Raw genomic sequence first — 22,452 nt, forward strand, 5'->3', positions numbered from 1 at the left:
TCTCAGTCCATAGACTATAGTGTAGTAATGGCGCGATAACCACGGCGTACGGTCTCATACGTTGTAAAGAAAACACTTCCGCCTATTGAAATCCACATTACTCGCGGTACAACTCCGCGAAAAAAACGCTGCGCCGGTCCCCACTTGTCCGTCGCCCGCGGGGACTCATGCAGTAATTCATGGAAAGCGGCACGTACAACGGCGATACCACGAAGTGGGGGATTTGTGGTGTTTCCTTGTGTATGACCAACTTGTCCAAGCATGATGCGTGTTTTAAGTACATCCAATGGTGTTGTAACAAATGCAGCTATTCCACCGCTTAATGCCCCGCAAAGCGGAAGAAATTGTGGACGTTCTTCCGTTCGAAGAGATACCTTAAGCGCTTCATAACATGACATTTGCACCACAGCAAAGGGTAATTCACGTAATAGCATAATCGGCATTCCCATAAAAAGAGAGGGAAGGCCACGCCAAAGTATTCTCTTGGGAACTGTTTCAGGTGGAGCATCTGCTGGTATATGATGTGTAATATGTATAAAAGCACGATCTAAACTATTGTGATGACCTGCCTGAAGTTGCTGTTTTACCATTTCCGTAGGTACACGTGTTAAACACGCTGCCGTTTCCCCAGCCATCGCAGCAAGAGCTTGTGAAGTAAAACGCCACATCGCCGTCGGTTCCTCCCCACTGCGGCTACCGTATCCCAATAATCCTCTTTTAGTAAGATCATAACAAAAAAAAAACGCCGCCCCACCGGGCACAGAACCAACAGCAACAGCACTAAGACCACGATAAATACCACGAAACCCGCCTGCGTTATGAAAACCGTGTTTTGACTGCAGACGAGTTTTAATGGTATCAATAGGATAGAGCGTAAGATCCACTACGAGACCCGCTGCGGCACCGGCAACAAAAGATTCCATTGTTGTAATATCCAGATAGAAGTGTGTGTATGTGTGTGTGTGTAGGTGTGGGTGGGTGAAATATTACCTGACACGTGATATGGTTTGTGTCAACGCACAATTTCAACTTTATCTAAAGAAGAAACAAAAAGAAAAGAGAAGGAGCCAAAAAAAAAATAAAAAAATAATGACCCTACAAAAGAGAAAAAAGAAACATATAGGGAAAAATAATACAAAAAAAAGGTAACAAAATTGCTCAAGCAAAGAGTGCGTAATCCTACCGTGATAAACCAACCACAGAGAGAAATGGTTTCTGAATAGGAGTGAAAAAAAAAAGAAAACCTCACGGTAGAAAAGCAAAATGAACGGAAAAACATATGTAGAGCGAGACAGTCAAAAGTTCACACACACACTCTCCCCCTACCTCTGCCACACATAGGCAAAAAACAAACAACAATCATAAAATTAACAATATATATATATATATATATATATATATATATATATATAATTATATGAAGAATGAAAATCTTTTTTTCTTGTTTTCATTATAGAATATCAACTACCAGTAAAGGAAGTACTTCTAATTGTACCGTTTTTAAATTATTTTCACATCGTTCTTCTTCTACTCGTCCATTATAGATAATGTCCAAGCAATTTTCGTAGTAGATGTTTCTGTATACCAGCAGTAAAATAAAAAAGGCTACACGCAAGGTTTGCCATAACGATGAACAACTGGCAAGCCAAAATAGAAGAGAGGTAAAAATGTACATAACACATTTGTCACACTAAAACTCTTCGTATATTTAATTATGTACCTACAATATATAATTCCGCATTAATGTATACATATATATATATATATATTTATTTATTTATTTAAATAGAAATTTATATAAAGAAGAAGCAAGTACGTATCACTCCCTTTACATTCCCTTTTGTTTTCTATGAGAAAGAGGAAATAGCAATTGTAAATATAAAATGACAATATATTCTCATATATCGTTCATTTTTTTTTTCGTTTTTCATCTTGTTTTTATTCAATTTTTCTTTTTTTGCATCCCCGGCAAATAAAGGGAAATAGCAAAATAAAAAGTCATAACTACATAAATACATACTTTTATGGGACTTCTTATCACCTCACCCATATTCGCAAAAAAAAAAAAAACAATAACAATAACAACGAGCCACAAATACTACTTTCTGGATGTGTAATGCTACGAATAGGGTGGCGTCTTCCCACCTCCATTTGATGATGAATGTGCCACAGATATAATTGAGCCAGCTGGACTACTATTATTAGTATTGCGGCCTCCATGCATTCCAGTACCAGTTCCACCAGTTCTACTACCTCCACCACGACTACCAACACTTCCTCGTTTTTGTCGTGGAGAACATCGCATGTACGGTACAGTACCGAATGAACGACGTGCAGGTGAAATAGATGGTGATACACATTTAGGTGAGGCAGATATACTACTAGCCCCATGTGTACTGCGAGAAAAGTCACGACGAGTATCTTGTGTCAGTTCACTTCTATTACCTTTTCGAGGGCTACTGGATTCACTAGATGCCAACTCATACATTTTTGCTGTAAGTTGTGTTTTAACGTCCTCACTAAGTGCAACCACGTAACTTGGGCGTTGATCAATCATTTTGCAATGCACATCTTCTGGATCGATACTAAGCGCAATATTAACAGAACGCTCAGGTGTTCCAGCAGGTACAGAAAGTGACATATGCAAACGTCCACTTCCATCAAGCTTGACACCATCTGGAAAACGTGAAGCCGTAGAGGCAGATAATGCAATTCCTTGTTTATCTGCTATAGCGTCGTCACTACTGTGATGTGTAGAGGCACCTGGTTGAAAAGATGATGAACCAGCCATCATTAACAAAGTTGGAAGTTGTTGTGATGTCGTTAAAGAGGCTGTTGAAGCAGCCTGTGAGCGGCGGGATGGAGACACACCACGGGAGGCAAAAGAAGATCCAGAAATTAGTGAGAGACTTTGATCACGTACCATAGAGACACGTTGATTACGTCGTCCAGCTGGACTGCGTCCCAAAGAAAGATTATTATTATTATTATTATTATTATTATTATTATTATTATTACTGCTCATATGGGGGTGATTCTGCTGTGAAGATGGCGGCTGTAACATATTTCCACCAGTCCCAATAGGAGAACCAGTTCCAAAGGCAAGACTGAAACTGGGTGTACGGTTGAATTGATGTCTGTAAGAACTTGCAAAAAGTTCATCTCCGTCAGGTCCCATTTCCACTAAATCTTCTTCAGCAACGGCAAAGTCAAGGTTTCCATCGGGATTAATGCGTAAATACTGTGGAGCTGCAAGTGGCGTGGCTGGTGAATTACATGATGGAAGTACAAAACATCCAGCAGATGATCCTAATGGAACTGTATAACTGAAGTTATCATGTAGTGCCGCATCCAGAGAAACGGTTGGACTTATAGGAAATCCTCCTCCACAACGTGAACTCACCGCAGGACTAGGACAACCACTGTTCGTTGTCGTTACCTGTGAATCTAATTGGTAATATTCAAGTGCATGTGGCAAAAGTTCATCATGTTTTCCAGCTACTTCCATTGGTTGTGGTTGTGGTTGTGGTTGTTGTGGTTGTTGTGGTTCTTGTTGTTGTTCCTGTGGGCGAGGGACCACTGGTAGTGCTGGCGATGATGAAAATAGAGTTGTATTATTAGTTCCCAACCAATTACTACACATTTCAACAGAAATATTAGCTGCTACATCCTCTAGTTCATGCTGACACAGAACTTCTTCATCCAGCGTACCTGACAATGACTGTAAACTTTGACTGAAGTTTCCTCCCAACATGGGAGAAGAGACTTCTGGTGTATTCAGACGTTTACCAGTAATCCACGGGTGATTTAATAATTCTGCTGCCTCCGGTCGTCGATCCACGTTTCGAATGAAACATTGTCCCATAAAATCCATAAACTCTGGACTGAAGTTTTGTGTTTCGCTCTGTGGAGAGAGTACAAGTGGTGTTTCACTTGTAGTAGTAATATAAAACATAAGTGGGAGATTATCACGAACTCCGGCATGATGCCACGGGAGTAATCCTGTTGCTAACTCAAAAAGTGAACAAGCCATAGACCAAATATCAGATTTATGATTTGCCTCACCCCTAATAAATTCAGGCGCCATATATAATGGAGTTCCAATAACACAACTTGTTGATTTACTCAATTCATTAACGCGTTTACTACATCCAAAATCACAAAGTTTCACAACACCATCATGGCTTACTAGTATGTTAGCAGGTTTAATATCACGATGAGATATACCTTCTTTATGAATAAATGCTATGGCTTGTAATAAGTGACGAGCAAATCTACGTAATATAGTTTCTCGTAATGGTCCATATCTTTCCAATAAAGCCAATGTTGAACCTCCAGTAAGAAGTTCCATTACAATTCGACATACTTTTTGTGAAGCACTGTGTTCAAAAAGTTGATAAGAAACAATATTTGGATGCCTTAATGATTTAAGTAGTCCAAATTCTTTTCCAATAGCATTTAATGCTGCAAGATCATTCACTTCTGCAATATTAATTTCTTTAATAGCTATTAGTCTTCCAGTAACACAGTCCACACCAGCGAATACTTTTGCAAATCCACCTACACCAATAAGTGGACCTTTACGTGCATCTACAGGAGGGTTCGTATTACTGCTAATAATAGGAGATCCTGTAAGGCTTAGGTAACAACAAAGTGTTTGTAAAAGCATTGGTAATTCTCTTTGTGCAGGTGAAACATTTACCATACCTGCTTTTCCATGTAATCTTGCAGCACCTCCCATAGCAAAAGATGCTGCTGTTGTTGGACTCGTTGGGGCATTCGTCAATAGCGATTGCCATCCACCCCAGTGCCCACCCAGTAAAGGGCTTGCAGACAATGAAGGAGAATGTAATTGTCCACTTACAAAAATTGCACTCATACTTCGGCTAGGATCAGCACCTGCTTGATTAGATCCAACAGCAAGATTAAGTGATGCACCGAAAGAAACAGAAGAACGGTGAGGATCAGCACCTGTTGATATACCTTGCCCAGATGGTGATGCCGTTGATGGTGGAGATGCACTCCCACCAGTATGTGTAGCATTTTTTCCTGTAAAAAAGAGTTGATGACTAAAACAAAGTGAATGTCTCGAACCAGCACCTGTTCGAACTGGATTAAATAAACAAAATGATCGACTCCACTCTGGTACACTACCCATAAGGCTTGCCACCGTACTAGCATTACTGAGACTTCGACGATTATTAGATGGATTTCGGTTTCCTGCAAACATCTCATGATATCTACCCGTCCGCTTTGACGTCCCACCACGTTGATGATAATAGGTACGCTGTGTGGAACTCCCTGGTGAACTGCAGCTTGTATTAGAGCCTGTCTCCCACGGGAGATGTCTGTATCGTCCTGTGCGCCTTGATCCCGGTGGTCCTGCCGTTGAAGTGCTGCTGTTGAGTGTGTCCTCGTCGTCCTCCTCGTCATCTTCACCGTTAGCTTCGGTGCTGGAGGTGGTGGGCCGCTGGCGATACGGCGGTGTTCCCATATGCTCCTCGTACTCTGTATCACTCATCGTATATATATATATATAGTGTATGTGTGTAGGTGATTGTGTTTTTTTTTTTGTTTCTCTTGTATCGATATTCCTTTCCCTTTCCTTCTCTTTTTGTTTATTTCGTTTTTAAGTCCCCTTGTTTTTCTTTCTGATGCTTCGTTGCTTTCTCGTTCGTCTTACTCTTCTTGTGGTTTCCTTTCGCTCCTTACTATTTCTTTTTTCGCTGTGTTTTTGGGTTATACAAGGAATACTACAAATTCTAATAAAGCCCTTAGAGATGAGAAAGCAGCAATAAAAAAAGAAGGAATAGTGCAGAGAAAAGGCAAAACCAAAAAGAAAACAAAAATACAGTACTTAAAAAAAATTATAACACCGTTATCACAGATTAGACTTTTTTTAGAGGGTAGTTAGATAGCAATACAAAAAAAAAAGGCTTGGCTTTGAACGACAAGAAGGGAAAAGAGTATAACAATTCGCCGCATAACGATATATACTCATAGTCGAAATCATATCATATTCGTTATCTTCTTGACGTAGCAATTTTCTCCATTTGTTCTTTTTTTTTTGTAGTTTCTTCAGGCGAAAAAAAAGTGCAAAAATATATGGGAATATCACACGATAAAGAGAAAATAGCTAAAAAAGGGAGCAGACATAATTTATTAGTGTTGATTCTTCTAGAATCACACACTAAGATATCAAGAAACACCAATACACATGACAGAGTATAGTTTTTTTTTTCTTTTCCCACTGTATTCTTTCTTTCCTTTCTTTTTTTTATCGCTTGTTGTTCAATATTTTCGCTCATAACTCAGAAACATTTTCAGGGCGTAGAAAGGGAAACTGTGCGTATACCGGATCCAATTCCTCCTCTGTGAGTGCTCGTTGCAACCCACAGAGACGCAACAGTTCACTCTCCGAAGAGGCATTCAATGCGAGAGATGCGAGAAAAGAACAGGTTAGTTGCCTTAAGGACTCTACAAGAAGAAAGTCACTTAACATTGCAACTTCTAACAATAAATCTAGTGATTGAGGGGCTCGATTAAGAATAACACTATAGTAACTCGCACTAGTATCAAATTCATCATCATTACCTTTCTTCATTTCAGCGTGGACGTTACTAATTTGCTGTGCAATGGAATGACTGGTGGTTTTATCCATACAGTTACAAAGAAGAAATTTCATTTCCCATGGCTGTACAAGTTCCTCTAATGGAGCCCGTAGTGGTTTACTCAATACTGTTGGCATTCGTGTTGTAATCATTTCCAAGTAAAAGAAAAGTGCATTACAACCTCTTTCCGTCGCATGTGGCAGTACAACAGGTGGGAGAATTTCTGCTACATTCTTTCCTTTTTTTGACTTATTCATGCATTTCACATCATCGGTATCAGAGAGTGATGCACCAATCTGCAGATCAGCAGCATCCAGCATCTTCTCCAATAAACGGCATAAACGCGCCCCACGCATATGCACCGCAAAGTCACGCCGCACCACAGAACCATCGCCTTCATTATTTACACCTTTTACGTCATTTGCCAAATTGTTGACGTTAGAAACCCCATCATGGGACTTTTTTCTTGTACTGCCTGTACCATTTGACCCACTTAGAGCAACAAAGCGCACATAGTCTTTTGATGGCAATGGGGCGTCAGCGTCAAGAGTTACAAAGAGCGGTGAAATACCGGCATTACTTATACTGCTGATTGAACTGAGTGTGTCGAGATCAACGGACGTCATATGGGAATGATTCTTCTGACTTGTATGCGCGTGTACGTATTTTACTAATGAGAGGAGGGAATTTCCTGGAAGAGAGGATGAACACAAATACATACACACGCAAAATATATCATATATATATATATCAGAAATAAAAGAAAGAAAGAAGAACAGATTATCATAGAAAGAAAAACGGTAAAAACATCAAAAAAAAAATAAAAACGCAAAAAAAAAAAAAAAAACAATCTTTATGCAGGTCCTTTATTGAAGTCTCGCTGTTGTTGTCTGGACAGTTCTTCTTCTTCGTTGAAGTAACCTCTTTTCCCTACACATCATATTTATCAGAAGAAGAAAAAAAAGACACACGTACACACAGAGACAAATACACATAGGATAAAACAAAAAAAAAGAGAGAAAGAAACAGCTTTCATGTGTTCGTACTAGTATACCATAAGGCATACATATATACGTATATTTGTATATAATAACACCAAAAACCAATACTAGAGACGCAACAACAAAAAAAGAGAAAAAGAAAAACGGATGAAAAAACTAAAATATGATGGTTAAGCGAAATTTCAGAGAAGTTCAAATGTGCGGAAACATCTTATATTGCTTTATATGCAAAATATATTTCTTCGTCCCATTATCAATTCCAAAGATCGATTTCATTGTCATTTTTGTTTCATTGTTTCCTCATATTTCCTTCACTTCACTTCAGTTTTTCTTCTTTTTTTCTTCTTTCATTGCTTGAATATCTATCGGCACTTTTTTTTTTCCTTCCTTTCTCATTCTTGTATGAAACAATATGGTTGTGTGACTTCGTTTATTGTGTTCAAGGGAGCAAAGAGCAAAGTTTTTTTCATTCTCTTGTTTTTTATTTCTTTTCCTTCCGCTTTACTATACTCTCTAGACGAGTGATACAACAATAGAGTGAAATACGTGACACACTTTTATTCAACTCATAGCCCAACATAAAAGACAGCACCCAGGGTTAATTTTTTTTTCTTTTGGTACATGTTCCGCCTTTGTTACAGCACTGGAAGAATAGAGAATTGAAAAACAAAAGCAATAATACAGGTATCTGTACCCCTATTAACTCCAATCATGCCATCACCAGAAATATTTTTTTTTTTAGGAGAAAAAGATTTAAAAGAAAAAAGCATCAGCAACAGTAACACCAAATAATAATAATAAAACCATTTTAAAACCATTCTTTCTGCTACACAAGTACACCAACATCATTTCTTTATCCTTCAACACCCCACACCGTTGGCAAAATTCTCTTTCTCTCTCTTTCTCTCTCTCTCTCTCTATATATATATATATATATATATATATATATATATTTCTCGTTTACTCTTTTTATTATTTGCTTCTTCTTCTCTTTGAAGCCAATATACTCTTTCAATTTTTCTTTTGAATATTTATCTCTATCGTCGTTGCGCTCGTGCAAGGGAGTGCAATGTCATTGCTGCTGCGCGTCTCACAGAATCGGTCGAGCCTCGTTCTGCAAGACCACCCAATACTTCTACGGCATCTTGTTGCAGCAGCGAATCCAGTGCCTTGGCGTGACCGCAGAGATTCTTCACACAGAGTGCCGCCTCCCGTGCACAATCCTCTGAGCCGTACTGTATGATATACAACAGGGATGCGGTAAAGGGAGAGGTTGAACTTGATGATGTGAATGAAGTTGGTGTGCCCTCGCCGGCCTGTTGGTGTCGCCACTCAGCGACGCAGCGGAGATTCTCCTCATTTGAGGAACTGCTATTGCGGATGGCTAGAAGGGCGTTCAATACGGCATATGTGTGTGAAACAGTACCATCCACCTTGCTGGAACCATTCCCGCTAATACCCATTGCACGTCCAACAGCAGTAGAAGAAACAGCAGATTTCCCACCATTGCTATTCCGCGTATTCTGAGGGAAGGCCAACGGTGCTTTTACTTCAATAAGTCGTAAAAGTGCTTGAAGTCCACCAAACTCACGTAATTTGATGCGATTTTCCTGACTATTTACAGTAAGTGAAGAGAGTGCCCCTGCAGCTTGTTCCAAGACAACAGAAGGTTGATCTTCTTCTTGCAATAAACGGCAAAGGAGTTCAAGACCACCTTCTTCACGTGGGGCAACCTTATCATCACGTGAAAGATACCATAATGCAGATGCTACAGTCTCTTTAAGTTGCAAAGATGGTTGTTGTTCTTGTTGTTGTTGATGGGAGGTGGAGGATAACTGTTTGGTACTCGTCTTGGTATCATTTGTAACGTAGCAATCCTCTACCACATGAACTAAAGCTCGTACAACTCCTGCAGACACCATAGCCGGTCGATTTTCTTGAACGGTTGAACAATTACGTAAAATACCAACAATCTTTTCCTTTACACTCATTGTCAGTTGTACCAAAATAGAGTTTGAAGACTTCTTTCCTGCCGTAACAGAGGATGCCTCAAGTATTTTGGCTAATAATGGAATACCACCACTTAGTCGAACACTGTGTTTAATTTCTGGAGAAATAGTAAGAATCCACAATGTAGATGCCATTTTATCAAGTGTTGGCATTGGAATAGAGAGTGGTTGTTGTAGAATTCCTTGTTTAAGTTTCCCAAGAAGCAATTCTACACCACCAGCCTCACGAATTGCTGGTTTATTTTGGTCATTAATAGCGCAATTACGAAGTGTTCCAGCTACATTATCAAGTATCTTGTCACTTATAGGAAGAGTTGAAGAACGTTCTTTAACACTTAAAGAGTCATTCTGTTGTTGTTCTTTAATAGTTTTTCGGTTTAGAACCCCAAGTAAAATTGGAATGGCAGCCGCTTTACGAATAGCTGGTCGTGTTTCTACGGCAGCACTACAGTTCCAAAGTGTTCCTGAGGCATTTTCTACAACACTTACGCTAGTACTCTTAGCAATTAATTGGGCAAGTTCTGCAATTCCACCATAATCAAGAATTTGTGTCTTATTTTCTGGATCAACACTAAGGTTCCATAGTGCTCCTGCTGCATTTTCTTGCACAAACTCATATGGTGAGCTAAGCAATTCCAATAAGGCGGGTATACAACCAATATGTCGCAAATACGCCCTGTTTTCTGCGTTACTAGCGCAATTCCATACGGCACCTGCCATTTTTGTTTGAATAGATTCATACGGATGTCGCAGTGTTGCGGTAATCTTTTCAAGTCCACCTGCTTCACGAATATCAATTTTCGCCGTCTCCTCACGTGTGATGTAACCAATCGTCATGGCAACATTCTCAAGAATGGGAATGGAGTCTGTATAAAGTAAATCCAGCACCGCCCGTAGTCCTCCAAGGCGTCGAACTTCCGCTCGTACTTTCGCCTCATCGTCGTTGCGGGCAAGAAGACCCCAGAGAAGCACAAGTGAACGCTCTAACACCGCCTCAGATGTACATGATGCCACAATATTTACTAAAGGTTGAAGTCCACCAGCCGAAATAAATTCTTTTCTTGCATCTGATACAGTTCCACCACTGTTATTCATATTATTATTATTATTATTATTATTGTTGTTGCCGTTGGTATTGTTGTTGCTGTTAGTGCTTTTACTGCTGTTGCAATGTGTATGCTGCGGATTTGGGTTAATGATAAGAGGGGAAAGACATTCTAGTACCTCGAATTTCACGTCATCATTAACACTTTGAAGGAGACGTGTGAGTGTTGCAATAGCATGACCCTCATGAAGTAATGCATGCAACATTGGAATAATAGTAGATTCTGACAATCTTGAGAATGGCGATGGAAGAGTGGAAGATGTTGCAAGATCAGATGTGGTATGATTTTTTCCTGCAGATGCACGAAAAATATGTCCAAGTATACGTAGTTCTGCAAGTTGAATAGGTGGACGTGGTTGTGGAAGATGCTTTAGTAAACCAATAAAAACTTTCTCCAGCTCCTGTAATTGTTCTTTTGACCAGTTTGAAGGTCTACGAAGGTAATGTTCATCAAAACTTTCAAGTGCATGCAATAATGTTGTCTCCTTTACATCAGGAAGACGTAACATGGCTAAAAGAGCACTTCCTGTTGGACTTGATCGACTACTATTACGTGATGAAGGGGATGCACTTTCGGCTGCGAATTGGTACCGCGCACTCCTATCTCTACTCCCCATACTACCATCATTCCCATTATTGTTATCCTTTTCTACGGATGCAGATAAATCTTGACTCCTTGGAGTTCCCCCGTTTCCTGTCTGTTGTTGTTGTTGTTTAGATTGTTGTTGTTGCTGTTGTTGTTGTTTTGGAATCGGTGTACTTCGTCGTGTACGCTTTGGTGAGCCGGAACTCATTGGGGCGACTTCTGGCACCGCCTCACTCCCGTCCACTGCTGTGTTGGCAGCGTTCTCTGGTGTTGTGTCGGTGTCCTCGCGGGGGGCGCCCACCATAAACTCCGCGTCCGGCGCGTGGAACTCCGGCACTTCGCCCGTCACGAGGAGATTCATCGCCAATTTACAAAACGCCTTCTGTTGGGCCAACTCCCGCGACCGCCGCTCAAACGACTGCAGCTGTGCCTCCACTCGGGCCATCTCCGCACGTAATTTGTCATACGCCACACGTAGGGCCGCCTCATCACTTGATATCGCCTCCTCCTCCCGCAATAACGCCAGGGAACGTTCCGCCAACACATCACTTAAATCAGGTGTATGGTGGTTCTTGTTGTTACTGTTATCATTGTTATTGCTATTGCTGGGGCTCTTGCTCCTGTCGCTATTCATATTACTGCTGCCAACGCCCGAACCACCGTTTGTATGATTTACTTGTGCCCAGAAGGACTCACGCAGGCCGCGTGCAAAGATAGCGAGTGGACACTGCACAGCATTTTCACCCTCCGACAAGACAGATAATAACGCCGCAATCCGGCTCTCAAGTGTGGTCATTGCAAATGCACTGAAAGAGTTCCTCCCTCTCTCTATCTCTTTCTTTCTATTAAACACACACACACACACACACACACAAACACACAGACTCAGCTGCAATGAGTGAAATAAAAATAATAAAAAAGAAAGGAAAGAAAAAAATAGAAAATAGTGATAATGAGAGTGAAACAAACTACTTGACATCAATCCGTGTGCAACTGGGAACACCCACAGCACCAAGATGAAAAGGTGTTGAGCGGCACAAAAGAAAAAAAAAACGATAATACAAAAAAAAAAAAAAAAAAAAAATAATAATAATAATAATAATAAGTCCAACTGAAGACCAATTCAAAAATTTATTACACTAATATAGAAAATTTTTCCATCTTGAGGCTCATCATTACATTGAAGTTGCAAACGCATTTCAAGCGCCGAGCTTTTCTTCACGAGGGCAGTGTCCTCATCACGATTCAAAAGAATACTAGATTCATCACGATCTTCCTTATCAGCAACACATCGAGAAGAAGTAAGCATCAAAAGCGCTTGTTGCTGTTGTTATTGTTGTAATTCTACCAAAACACGAATACGATCTTCTGCATTTTGAGACCTTTCACGCCAACGAGAATCTTCTTCAAGCATACGTTGTCGAGATTCTTCCAGTTGCGACATCAGTGTTTCCTTTTTAACTCGCTCGGTTGCTACATCACATTCCAATTTCATTATGCAGTTATTTAACTGACGTTCATCCATTTGTACTTCTTCATATTTAACCTTTATTTGTTGTAATGACTGTCGTTCCAAATCTGCCTCTTTGAGGCGTTGTTCCAAGAGACCAATACTGACCTCACGTTCCCGAGTTTCTCTCGAGGAAGTTGTAGCTCACTCCCGTTTATGTTTATTGTACTAGTTTGTTGTAAGAGACATTGCTATACCTCTTGATATCGAGCAATAATTGTGTCACGATCCCAAATAAGGGTATGAATAATATTCTTCGCCTCTTGAAGTTCTGCAACTAGTATTACTTCTCGAGATAATGTGGATTCCTGTTTTTCTTCTTGCTTCTCTTGAAATTCCTGGAATTTCCTCTCTTGATTTGTAGCAGCACGACAATAGTACTCTGGACCCAATAGACTATAGCTATTAAGATTACTCGGCCTAATCAAACGATCCGCTTCTTCTAACTCTTCGTCTATGAATCGAGGAATAGTACTACTACTTCATTGCATATTCGTCCTTTTATTCTGTCCCCAGTGCGTCATACCTGATTTCTCCACTTCGTTTTTTTCTTGTTTTAATTCTTCTTGTTTGGCATGCAGCAGTAAAAATATCTAATTAATCACACTGAATTCATAAACGGGGGAAGGGACTAAGAGAAAAAAAAAAACGACCACCAAAAGGGAAACAGAGAGAGAGAGAGAAAGAAAAAAAAGAATTCGGGAAAATCCCCATGTGAAGAAACCAAGATAATATTCTACCAGATGATAGGTACCATAAGGAACAAAAAAAAAATTGACTAACTTTTTGATTAAACGTTTCTTAACAAGAGAAAGAAAAGAGCAAGACATCTCACACTTTTTTTTCTTTTTTTTGTGTTTTAAATTATTTCTTTTCCTTTACTCTTCGTTATCGTGTTACACCAGTCAACTACAATCACTTTCAGAAGGACACACACATATACACAGAGAGACAGATAGAAAGACACACACAGACAACTGCAGGAGCTCACAGGCATCACATCAACAATATAAGAAGCATGCAGCATATGTCGTCAAAGGAATAAAGGAAAAAAGAAAACAAAATCATCCATCATCATCATCAACAACAACAACAGAAAAACAACGAAAAAAAAAAACAGATGAAACAGTACTGTTCATCAAACTGTAGCTTCTGTCTTGCGCCTCTTCGTTTTCATCTTCTTCTTCTTGGTGCGCAGCGAGAGATCGAGTGGGAGTACTGCGTGACCCTGGCGCACCTCCACACGGGGCTGATTAGCCTCTTTAAATGTGAGAGCCGTATTCCACTCCGGGCCATGTGGATGCCGCATAGACCGCGCAAACTCCGTTGGATTACTGAACGGGCGTGGGATCATGTGAAGCAACATGCGATCTGGCACCAGTTCCACACCATCATGATTAATAATAACGTGATCAAGTGCTGTATCCGCTCGGCTCTTCAGCAGCGTGGTGCGCTCAATTTCACGTTGCATTTGCATTGCCTGTAATTTCGCTTGATGGCGGGTGTTAAGACGTGCGTCGGCGCCACCCCACTCGCCCCAACCAGGCAGTGTGGCGTTCTTATCAACAGGCCGCATAATAGTTTCAACTTGTGCGCTCTTCTCGGCCAGAAAGTCAGCGTCTACTTCATCACCAGCAAAGGCACGAGCAATAAGATATTCTTGTTGCTGCTGTAGTGTCATCTCATCATCAACGTGGGATTCCTGCTCCTTCCTTTCTTCTTCTTCGTCCCTTTTAGCTGAGCCTGAAGCGTTTACAGCAGTATGCAGATCATCGCCATGGCGTGGTCGTTTTGAACCACCTGGAAGAATTGTAATACGAGTGCTACTACCATTTTTCTCTCCTGAAGAAGTGGAAACGGAGGATGTAATGGGTTTAGAAGAAGAAGAGGAATGCGTAACAACGCCATTTTCCTTTAAACTACCAGAGATTGTATGGGGTCTACGGGCGCCAGCAAACTCGTTTTTTGTATCACGATGCTTTTTCACCTTTTTCATTTTAGTAGGCTCCGGTTTTTTCTCCTTTTCATCTTCACTGTCATTATCTTCATTAATAGAGTAGCTATCATCCTTAGCATCGTCTTCATCGCTACCACTCTTACTAATTACTTCTCCCTCTTCATCATCATAATCTTCTTCCTGAGGTGCATAAGCATCAATACCACTTTGCTTTTTAAGCTGAATATTCTCTACTCCCTTGATACCATTATTTCGGTCGTTTTCTTGTTGAAACACCTTGCGTCCAATCGTTTGACCTATAGATGCTGTTACCGCTGAAGAATAATAATAAGAGCCAGTTTTTCCTTTTTTCTTGCCTTTTGATTTTTTATTGATCTCATCAAGATCAGGGACTTCATCATCACTGTCTAAGGTTTCTCCACGCATATCACGACGGATGTCTTCCTGAAGCTGTTCAAGTACTTCTGCATAGCACTTCTCTTCCCTTTCCCTAGCTTGTTGCATAAACTTCATTCCTCGTAGTTCTAAACGGGCCTTTTCAGTTGGTGTCATTTCAGAACCTCCAGCTCCACTTCTTCCTTTACCTTTATCACCACCATCAACACTGTTCCATAGAACGGAAGTTAAATTCTTTTTGCTGTTTCCAGTACCTTGTTCTTGTGAATTATTTTTTCCGGTTGCTTCAGCAATAAGATAATCCACTACACGTTCCTCTTCACTTGAGGCTGCTTCACTGTCAGCTCGACCGTCACCATCTGCATTAAGATATTCATCTTCATTCGCATCTTCTTCCATTTTTCGCATAAGTTTTTGATGCAACATATGTTGTTCATTTAAAGCATCTTTAGTATTGTCATCAAACTGAGCAAATCGTTTTGCATGACGAACCCATTTACTTGTATTTTTGTGTTTTTGGGTTACACGTTCTTCCATACGTGCCTTCGCAAGTTTCTCTGCCAAACGAGCCCTAGCCTTTTCTGGATGAAGCAGTTCAAATGCCTTCTCCCTCCTTTCCTTTTCTCGCTCTTTTTCTTTCCGCAAAATACGACGGTATGTCTTACTCTTAATACGGTTCAAACGTCGACGGCGGGCATTTTCATAAGAAAGCATTGCTTTTAATTTTGCCATATAACTTGTTGTAGGTACACTTCCATCGTCGTTACGATTGGATGTACCTGCTATACCATAATTATTATTGTTATCATCATCTCCTCCTAATGGGACGACATCATCTTCGGCATTAGCAGGATTTAACTGTGGCCTTAACAAACCAGCACCAGATAGTAATGCATTCATTTTGCCTGCAAGACGGAAAGCCGACGCTCGTGTAGTGTTTTTACCAATCTTTTCACTATCTAATGTTGCGGCTATATTTCCATCCTTCTGGTGGGAAAATTGAGCTTCCGCTGCAGCAGCAATGGCACCAAGAGTGGATGGTACTGGATTACTCTCCGGCATAGGCATAGGAAGTTGCACATGTTTAGAGTTTTGTTGTTCACGAAGGAAAGTTTCATACTTTGCGAGATCTTCTGCGACTACTCTACGCACTTCACCACGAACGAGTGCCTCCTTTTTAGTATCGTCTACATCAACACTAATAAGGTTATGTTTATTTTCAAGACTTTGTTGCACACGCGCCTGTGTTGATGGTAAAGGAGTAGCTGCCACAACTTGACGAATATTACTGCTGTATGATCCCTCAACGGCAGCAGGACCATAAATAGATTCTGCCTCCTCCGTTACACGTGCACGGCGTCGTTTTTTCACTATACCATCCTCATCTATTCTCTTTTTCTTTTTATTTTTACTGCTGCTCGCTCTTCCTTTTTTATCAACTCCATCTTCTGCAGCATCAAGCATATCAGCGAGGTCAATGTACTCATCATCATCACCGTTGCCATCTCTTTCATGGAAATCCAAATCGTCATCTTCATCAATTTCGCCCAAAGCCCGTAGTTGCTGCAGTACCAAAGCATCCTCGGAGTCACCCACATCACCGCCTCCCTGACGACCAGACTTTTTATCGCTTCCCTTTTTCTTTTTCTTCTTTCCTCCAGTTGAATCTGCTGTAGAATCTGGTTTCGTCTTTTTGTTAAAAAAGTGACCATACTTCTCTTCATCTTCACTGTTAAAAGCGAGATCATCATCAATGTCTTCATCAAGATCTGGTGGAATTAGCGGATTGTTCAGTGATAACGCCCCCGGTCGCTGCACCTCCAATACATCATCATCATCAATGCTTTTCTTACCGCCCTTACGGTTTCGTCGGCGTTGTAAACGACTCTGCGCCCCTCTTGAACTTTTTCTCCGCACCAATTCACCAGAAGCCCTATCGCTGCGCCGAACCATTCCTTTCTTTTTCTTGTTTGTGTGTGTGTGTGTGTTTTTTCTTTTTTCTGCACCTCTTTTCTTTTTTTTTTCTTGCTTCTTTTAAATGGCGCAGCCCTCACTCTTTTAACTACAGTAGAAAATAAGAGTAAAAGAAGAAATGGAAGGTTAGCAATTAAATAAAAATAAATATACACGAAGAACAACGAAGAAACATCCTACTGATTAAATCAATATATCTATCATATACAAGTTCTTTTTTTTTCCTTCATTTACATATTCTTCTGGTCTATTGAAATAGTAGTGCTCTCGTTTGTTTGTTTTTTCCGTTTTTCCCTTTTCGCTTTATATCGTGTTCTGTGCTTTTTTTTCCTTTAATTTTTTTACTTCTACAATGAGCGAAACACTCACTTGACATAAGCATGCATATAGTGCAAGATAATTCTGTGAATACATCAAATTTGCATTTTACACAGTGAAAGATACAAATATATTTGCAAAACTTTAGAGAACATAGGGAGAATAAAAAATACAACGGACAGAAATCATGGGCATTCTTACATGTATGAGGGTTATAAAAAAAAAAAAAAACCCACCTTCAATCAATATCTATCTGTCGGCATAAAAACAAATTGCACTTACCATTGAAAATTTGACAAGATAGAGAAATAGATGTAGAAAGAGAGAAAAAGGCATATTATACTTTATCATCTTATTTCTAGTTTTCATTTCTAATCCATCGTGCCTCGACTATTTTGAAGAATAGAAGCTAATAGTCTGATCTTGTTCTCTTCAATTGCTGAAGGGGTTTTCAAATTTCTTCTACCTGAAGGTATTTCATCATCACTACTTGAATGATGGCATTTTGAAGGGAGTCGTGGTAGTGTAACACGCATTGGGACATTCTTAGCACTTCGGTGTCGTTTCATATTTACAGTTTTTCCTTTTTCACTCATCTCTTTATCTGCACCTCCTTTTTGTTTCTCATGTTTTTCTTTCAACTTCTCTTTTTCTTTCTTCGCTGAAATAATCATTGGCGGTGCTCGTCGAATAGGTCGTACTACAGGTTTTGGAAACATTCCCGAAGGAGTAATATTGACAGATTGGGATTCCTTGTTTCGAGTTGGACTGCCTTCATCTTTTTTATCTTCAACTTCTCCTGTATTCTTCCGTTGCGAAATGGATTCTCTTTCCGTAGGAAGCGATGCTATTGGTCGAGTCACTGCTGCCGCTGCTGCGACTACTGTTGCTGGTGTTGCTGTAACCGCCGTCTTTTCCCTATTTGTTGGGTCAAAGCTTGACCAACGATATTTTCCATCTGGTAATATCCATTCACCACCATCTACTACAACTTTTTCTGAGTGGATCTGTTGATTTGTAGATTCTACTTCTTTACCACGTCTATAACGTGATTTACTACTCATCGCCACTCCAGATTTATTATTTCTTTCAGGTGATGTATTAGACCACTGTTCAACAAGAACACCAGGTTCTGGAACAATTTTTACTGCTTGTGGTGGTTTCTGAGCATCTGGACTACCACCCGCGTTTTCAGCAGTCTCTGCAGATGTACTTACAATTGTTTGAGAAGCTGTAAAAAACATACTCTCATATGCTGCCTGTTCTGCAGCCTCTTTCTGACGTCGCATACGTTCCTCTAGCCGTCGTTGCTCCTTACGTGAAAGAAAAATATAACCATCTCCACGAGTTTTACCAACACGCTTTGGTGAGTCTTGTTTTTGTGTTTGTGCTTGTTGCTGTTTTTGCTGATTATTTTTTTCAATACGAGGAGGTGGAGTATTAGAACAATTCTGTGTTCCTGTACTGGTAGTTATAGATCGTCGTACTGCATTGAATGATACAGTACCAGCATTATTTATGCTTACTTGAAGGGTGGTCTTCTGTTCATCACTTATTGTAGTTCCTCGTGTTGTAGGAGATAAAGATTTAACAAGACTTCTAGATTTTTTTGAATCTTTTGTACTATCATTATCAGCTGAAGTAATTCTTTGCTTCTTTACATTAGAGGCAACTGTAACAGCGTTTCCACCTTCTATCAGAACGAGGGTCTCCATCGTTTGATTTCGAGCACTTGTAGTATGACTACTATTTCCTACCATTGACAAGTAACCACGTGGAAGATGTCGTAATGCCTTAGTCCAGTTATCATCTCCGATAAATTCAGGTGACACCGGTCGTGTTGAAGTACTACCCCCCACACTAAGTGAAACACCATCCGAAAGATCTTGTTGTATTCGCTTTCCTCGTCGTTTCGAACCTTTACTTTGTTGGCTTGCACTGTAATCTGTACTAATTCCACTACCTACATGTGCTAGGCCATGAGGGCTTATAGAGTTTTGTATTTCTCCTTCACCCTCCTTCCGGTAGTTACTATTATGAATACTTACAGTGGTTTGACTCTTACGACTCACACGACGGCGTTGTACTTTTCGACGACCCGATACTTCTTCTTGATTTTTCTTTTCTTCCTCTTCTTCTTTCTTCTTTTTCAGTACGTCCTCACTTTTTGGAATAACATAACGAGCATAATCATCTAACGGAATTGCATCAGGAGGAGCCCCAGGACTGTTTTCATCTTCTTCAATAGTAAACCCAGTTGCTCTCCATGCCTCTTTTGATTTACCTGAGGGAGAAAAAACTGTTACAATAACCCCATTTACAGCTTGCCGTTTTTCACCTCCATGCATAGATGCAGCAAGAAGTCGAGAAAAAGTAGAACTCTGTGGTCGACGTCCTACTATATTATTTGGTTTTTCAATTTCTTTATCAGTTCGAATAACATAGCTAGTACCATCTACAACTTTACCAGAAAAGACCTTTGGAGCTACTGTAGCCTTCTGATGAAATGAAAGAATTGCATCAGCACTAAGCAACGATGGTGTCGATGTCCAAATAGGAAGCATACCAAAATAAGGAGCAGATGCATTAACTGAATACTTTGTTTGGGTAATAGCATTTTTTCCCTGAACTACATTTTCAGTCTTAGATTTGTTATTTTTTCCTTGTCTAATAGCAAGTGCAGAATTAAGTTCAACCTCTAAAGATCGTGGTATACCTGGATCATGAGGAACAAAGGAGCGGACAACATTATCATGCAATTCATCCCATACAGAATAAGCCGTATAACTGGTAGCCAAAGCATCAAAATAACGGGACACATAACTTTCTGCAGCTAATGAAACAATTTCTTCACAAATATCTTCACAGAACATTTCCACTGCGATTTGTTGCTCCGCTTCCAATACCAGTGCACCAATAAGAGGAAATGTAGAAACGTGATGAATGGGAGAAATAGCTATAGATTGCCTTCCACGTTGACTACCAGAAGAAAAAGTAGACTGAGCAATAGCAGAAGCCGTTTCTAATGTCTTTCGTAGTTCCGGTGCCGTCTCTGCTGATAGAACAGGACAAAGTAAAGGAATAATAGATCCACCATGTTGATCTTGAGCTTTAAGAATATTCATCACTACATCACATGTCTCAAGTGAAGCATTTGCCATACCAACTTCTTCAGCCAATGTAATAAGCGATGGTGGCATAGGTTGTGTAAGATAGATCGGTAATTCTGGTGCTGTTATTGGTGTACCAGAGCGATTTTGCTCTTGATCTTGTTCTCCTTCAATTTTAAATTCATTTCCATCAGAGGTAACACCAAAAAGAGTTTTTTCCTTTTTACTAGTTACTTCTTTTCCCATCTCATTTTCCTCATTTGGAAAAGGTACAGAAGGAGTGGAAGCCCCTGTTATATTGACAATACGTGGGTGTTCTATTGTTTCTTCAGTCGCCACACCCTTTTTAGGACCCTTTGAGATAGAAAGGGATAAAGTTCTCCCACCGAAAGCAAGATCCTTTTTCTCAGTAGTAATCAAATGTTCTGGTGTTGCTTCTGAGACAGGTTCTGGTGGTAGTGGAGACAAGAGTGTTCGAGTTGCTTCCCTTCCTTGTGTTTCGGCACTAGCAGAGCACGGGGGTGAGAGGGTATCGCTTCCACTCCGCCTCCCCGCCTGTTTCTCTCCCCTCTTCTTCATCTGTGTTTGTGCGTGGCAGAGCAGTGCCTTGGCGCTCCGCTCGTACTCCCGCTGGAAGAGGGCGTCGCGGAGGGCGACGAGGTGGCGGTCCTCCGCGTCGAGGGCGACGGGGTCCGGGAAGAACGGCGGCATCTCCGGCAGCAGCGGCGCCTCATCCGGGCGGAGCGCAACGGACGCACTCGACGGCCGGGCGGATTTACCAGCAGCGGGTTTGCGGCTCATTGTGTGAGGGTAATGTCTTTCGTTGTGTGTGTGTGTGGTTTTTTTATTTTATTTTTTGACAGTGTACCCTTTTTTTTTAATTTTTTTGGTTATGTGTAAAGAAAAGAAGAAGAGAGAAGGAAAATGGTAACATTATTGGAAATTTAGAGGGATTTTGATAAGAGAATGTTGTGATGGAGAGAGAGAGAATAAAAAGGTAAAGAAAAAAAGGAGAAGGAAGAGGAATTGTGGCTAGTAGTCGTGGAAAAGAAAGCGAAAAAGAAAAAACCAGGAAAATAGAAAGAATACCAAAAATTATATTCATATTTCCAAGAAACAAATATGTCTAATTGAAGTTCATTTTATCTTCATATCCCGGCTATTCTTTTTTTTTTCTCTGATTATCTTTATCGTTTTCTTCTTCTTCCTCTTTATCATCATCTAGCTGCCTTCATTCTTCGTTGGCATTCTCGGTTTTTTGGCTGTGAATTCCAATCCACTATACCGCGCAGCACGCTTGGCACGCTCAATATCGTCCTGCTTTACAGCGTAGGTATTCTGCAGGCTTCGATAATGCTGTAGCTTTTCTTGTAACAATTTATACTCCGGACCACTCAGTGGGCACTCGGGATCACTCTCCATCTCTTTAAATCGTCTTGTAAAGGAAAAAGAGGAACTATTAGTAGTAACAGCACTAGAAGAAGATGAGATTTCAGCACCTCCTGCTGCCGCTGCACCGCACATTAATCGTCTTGAGATACACCACATTACCTTTAGTCCTTAATGACTACTAACAGAAGAACAAAAAACAAAAATAAAAATAAAAAATAAAAGAAGTAGAAAACAAAACAGAAAGACAAAATCCCTCTTTTCCATGTAAACGGTGAATGAATGGAAAACCTGGTAATTAAAAACAAAAGGATACAAACGCTGAACAGCAGCAGAGTGAATTAAAGAGAAAGAATGGTACATGCCTCTCTTTCCATCACCCCCAAGAACGAAAAACAAAAGCAAAGGTAAGAGTAACAATTTCTCATTTCCCCATTATGTATTTTTTCTTTTCTATTTTTTATGGCAAAGAACAAAGTGAAGCAC

The 22,452-nt window shown here is 40.3% G+C and overlaps 9 protein-coding genes across 11 annotated transcripts; all 9 read right to left on the reverse strand.

Annotated features, from left to right (window-relative positions):
* Nucleotides 1-14: 14 nt before the first annotated feature.
* LSM04_003642 (Mitochondrial substrate/solute carrier) lies at nucleotides 15-923 on the reverse strand (the record flags this gene model as incomplete). The annotated part of the gene is made up of 1 exon (XM_067337150.1): nucleotides 15-923. The coding sequence occupies one exon, from the start codon at nucleotides 921-923 to the stop codon at nucleotides 15-17; it is 909 nt and encodes a 302-aa protein (XP_067189734.1).
* Nucleotides 924-2,119: 1,196 nt separating this feature from the next.
* Nucleotides 2,120-5,521, reverse strand: LSM04_008201 (Protein kinase domain; the record flags this gene model as incomplete). Its single annotated transcript, XM_067337151.1, has 1 exon — nucleotides 2,120-5,521. One exon carries the CDS (start codon nucleotides 5,519-5,521, stop codon nucleotides 2,120-2,122), a length of 3,402 nt encoding a protein of 1,133 aa, XP_067189953.1.
* A 783-nt stretch (nucleotides 5,522-6,304) lies between these two features.
* LSM04_003730 (uncharacterized protein) lies at nucleotides 6,305-7,237 on the reverse strand (the record flags this gene model as incomplete). Its single annotated transcript, XM_067337152.1, has 1 exon — nucleotides 6,305-7,237. The coding sequence occupies one exon, from the start codon at nucleotides 7,235-7,237 to the stop codon at nucleotides 6,305-6,307; it is 933 nt and encodes a 310-aa protein (XP_067189741.1).
* Nucleotides 7,238-8,649: 1,412 nt separating this feature from the next.
* Nucleotides 8,650-12,108, reverse strand: LSM04_002557 (the record flags this gene model as incomplete). Of its 3 annotated transcripts, XM_067337153.1 has the most annotated exons (2): nucleotides 8,703-8,747; nucleotides 8,809-12,108. In XM_067337153.1, 2 exons carry the CDS (start codon nucleotides 12,106-12,108, stop codon nucleotides 8,703-8,705), a joined length of 3,345 nt encoding a protein of 1,114 aa, XP_067189677.1. The 3 variants fall into 3 exon arrangements, with proteins under 3 accessions (XP_067189679.1, XP_067189678.1, XP_067189677.1); XM_067337155.1 differs by having other exon boundaries at nucleotides 8,650-12,108; XM_067337154.1 differs by having other exon boundaries at nucleotides 8,650-10,716.
* A 534-nt stretch (nucleotides 12,109-12,642) lies between these two features.
* On the reverse strand, nucleotides 12,643-13,011 carry LSM04_001316 (uncharacterized protein; the record flags this gene model as incomplete). Its single annotated transcript, XM_067337156.1, has 2 exons — nucleotides 12,643-12,925; nucleotides 12,992-13,011. 2 exons carry the CDS (start codon nucleotides 13,009-13,011, stop codon nucleotides 12,643-12,645), a joined length of 303 nt encoding a protein of 100 aa, XP_067189615.1.
* A 2-nt stretch (nucleotides 13,012-13,013) lies between these two features.
* On the reverse strand, nucleotides 13,014-13,849 carry LSM04_006993 (uncharacterized protein; the record flags this gene model as incomplete). The annotated part of the gene is made up of 2 exons (XM_067337157.1): nucleotides 13,014-13,276; nucleotides 13,801-13,849. The coding sequence occupies 2 exons, from the start codon at nucleotides 13,847-13,849 to the stop codon at nucleotides 13,014-13,016; spliced, it is 312 nt and encodes a 103-aa protein (XP_067189890.1).
* A 111-nt stretch (nucleotides 13,850-13,960) lies between these two features.
* On the reverse strand, nucleotides 13,961-17,128 carry LSM04_001920 (uncharacterized protein; the record flags this gene model as incomplete). Its single annotated transcript, XM_067337158.1, has 1 exon — nucleotides 13,961-17,128. The coding sequence occupies one exon, from the start codon at nucleotides 17,126-17,128 to the stop codon at nucleotides 13,961-13,963; it is 3,168 nt and encodes a 1,055-aa protein (XP_067189639.1).
* Nucleotides 17,129-17,838: 710 nt separating this feature from the next.
* LSM04_005336 (uncharacterized protein) lies at nucleotides 17,839-21,378 on the reverse strand (the record flags this gene model as incomplete). The annotated part of the gene is made up of 1 exon (XM_067337159.1): nucleotides 17,839-21,378. One exon carries the CDS (start codon nucleotides 21,376-21,378, stop codon nucleotides 17,839-17,841), a length of 3,540 nt encoding a protein of 1,179 aa, XP_067189819.1.
* A 420-nt stretch (nucleotides 21,379-21,798) lies between these two features.
* On the reverse strand, nucleotides 21,799-22,125 carry LSM04_007366 (uncharacterized protein; the record flags this gene model as incomplete). The annotated part of the gene is made up of 1 exon (XM_067337160.1): nucleotides 21,799-22,125. The coding sequence occupies one exon, from the start codon at nucleotides 22,123-22,125 to the stop codon at nucleotides 21,799-21,801; it is 327 nt and encodes a 108-aa protein (XP_067189911.1).
* Between the last annotated feature and the right edge of the window lie 327 nt (nucleotides 22,126-22,452).

This window comes from Trypanosoma melophagium, assembly GCF_022059095.1.
Source record: "Trypanosoma melophagium isolate St. Kilda chromosome Unknown ctg3segment0, whole genome shotgun sequence".
NCBI lineage: Eukaryota > Euglenozoa > Kinetoplastea > Trypanosomatida > Trypanosomatidae > Trypanosoma > Trypanosoma melophagium.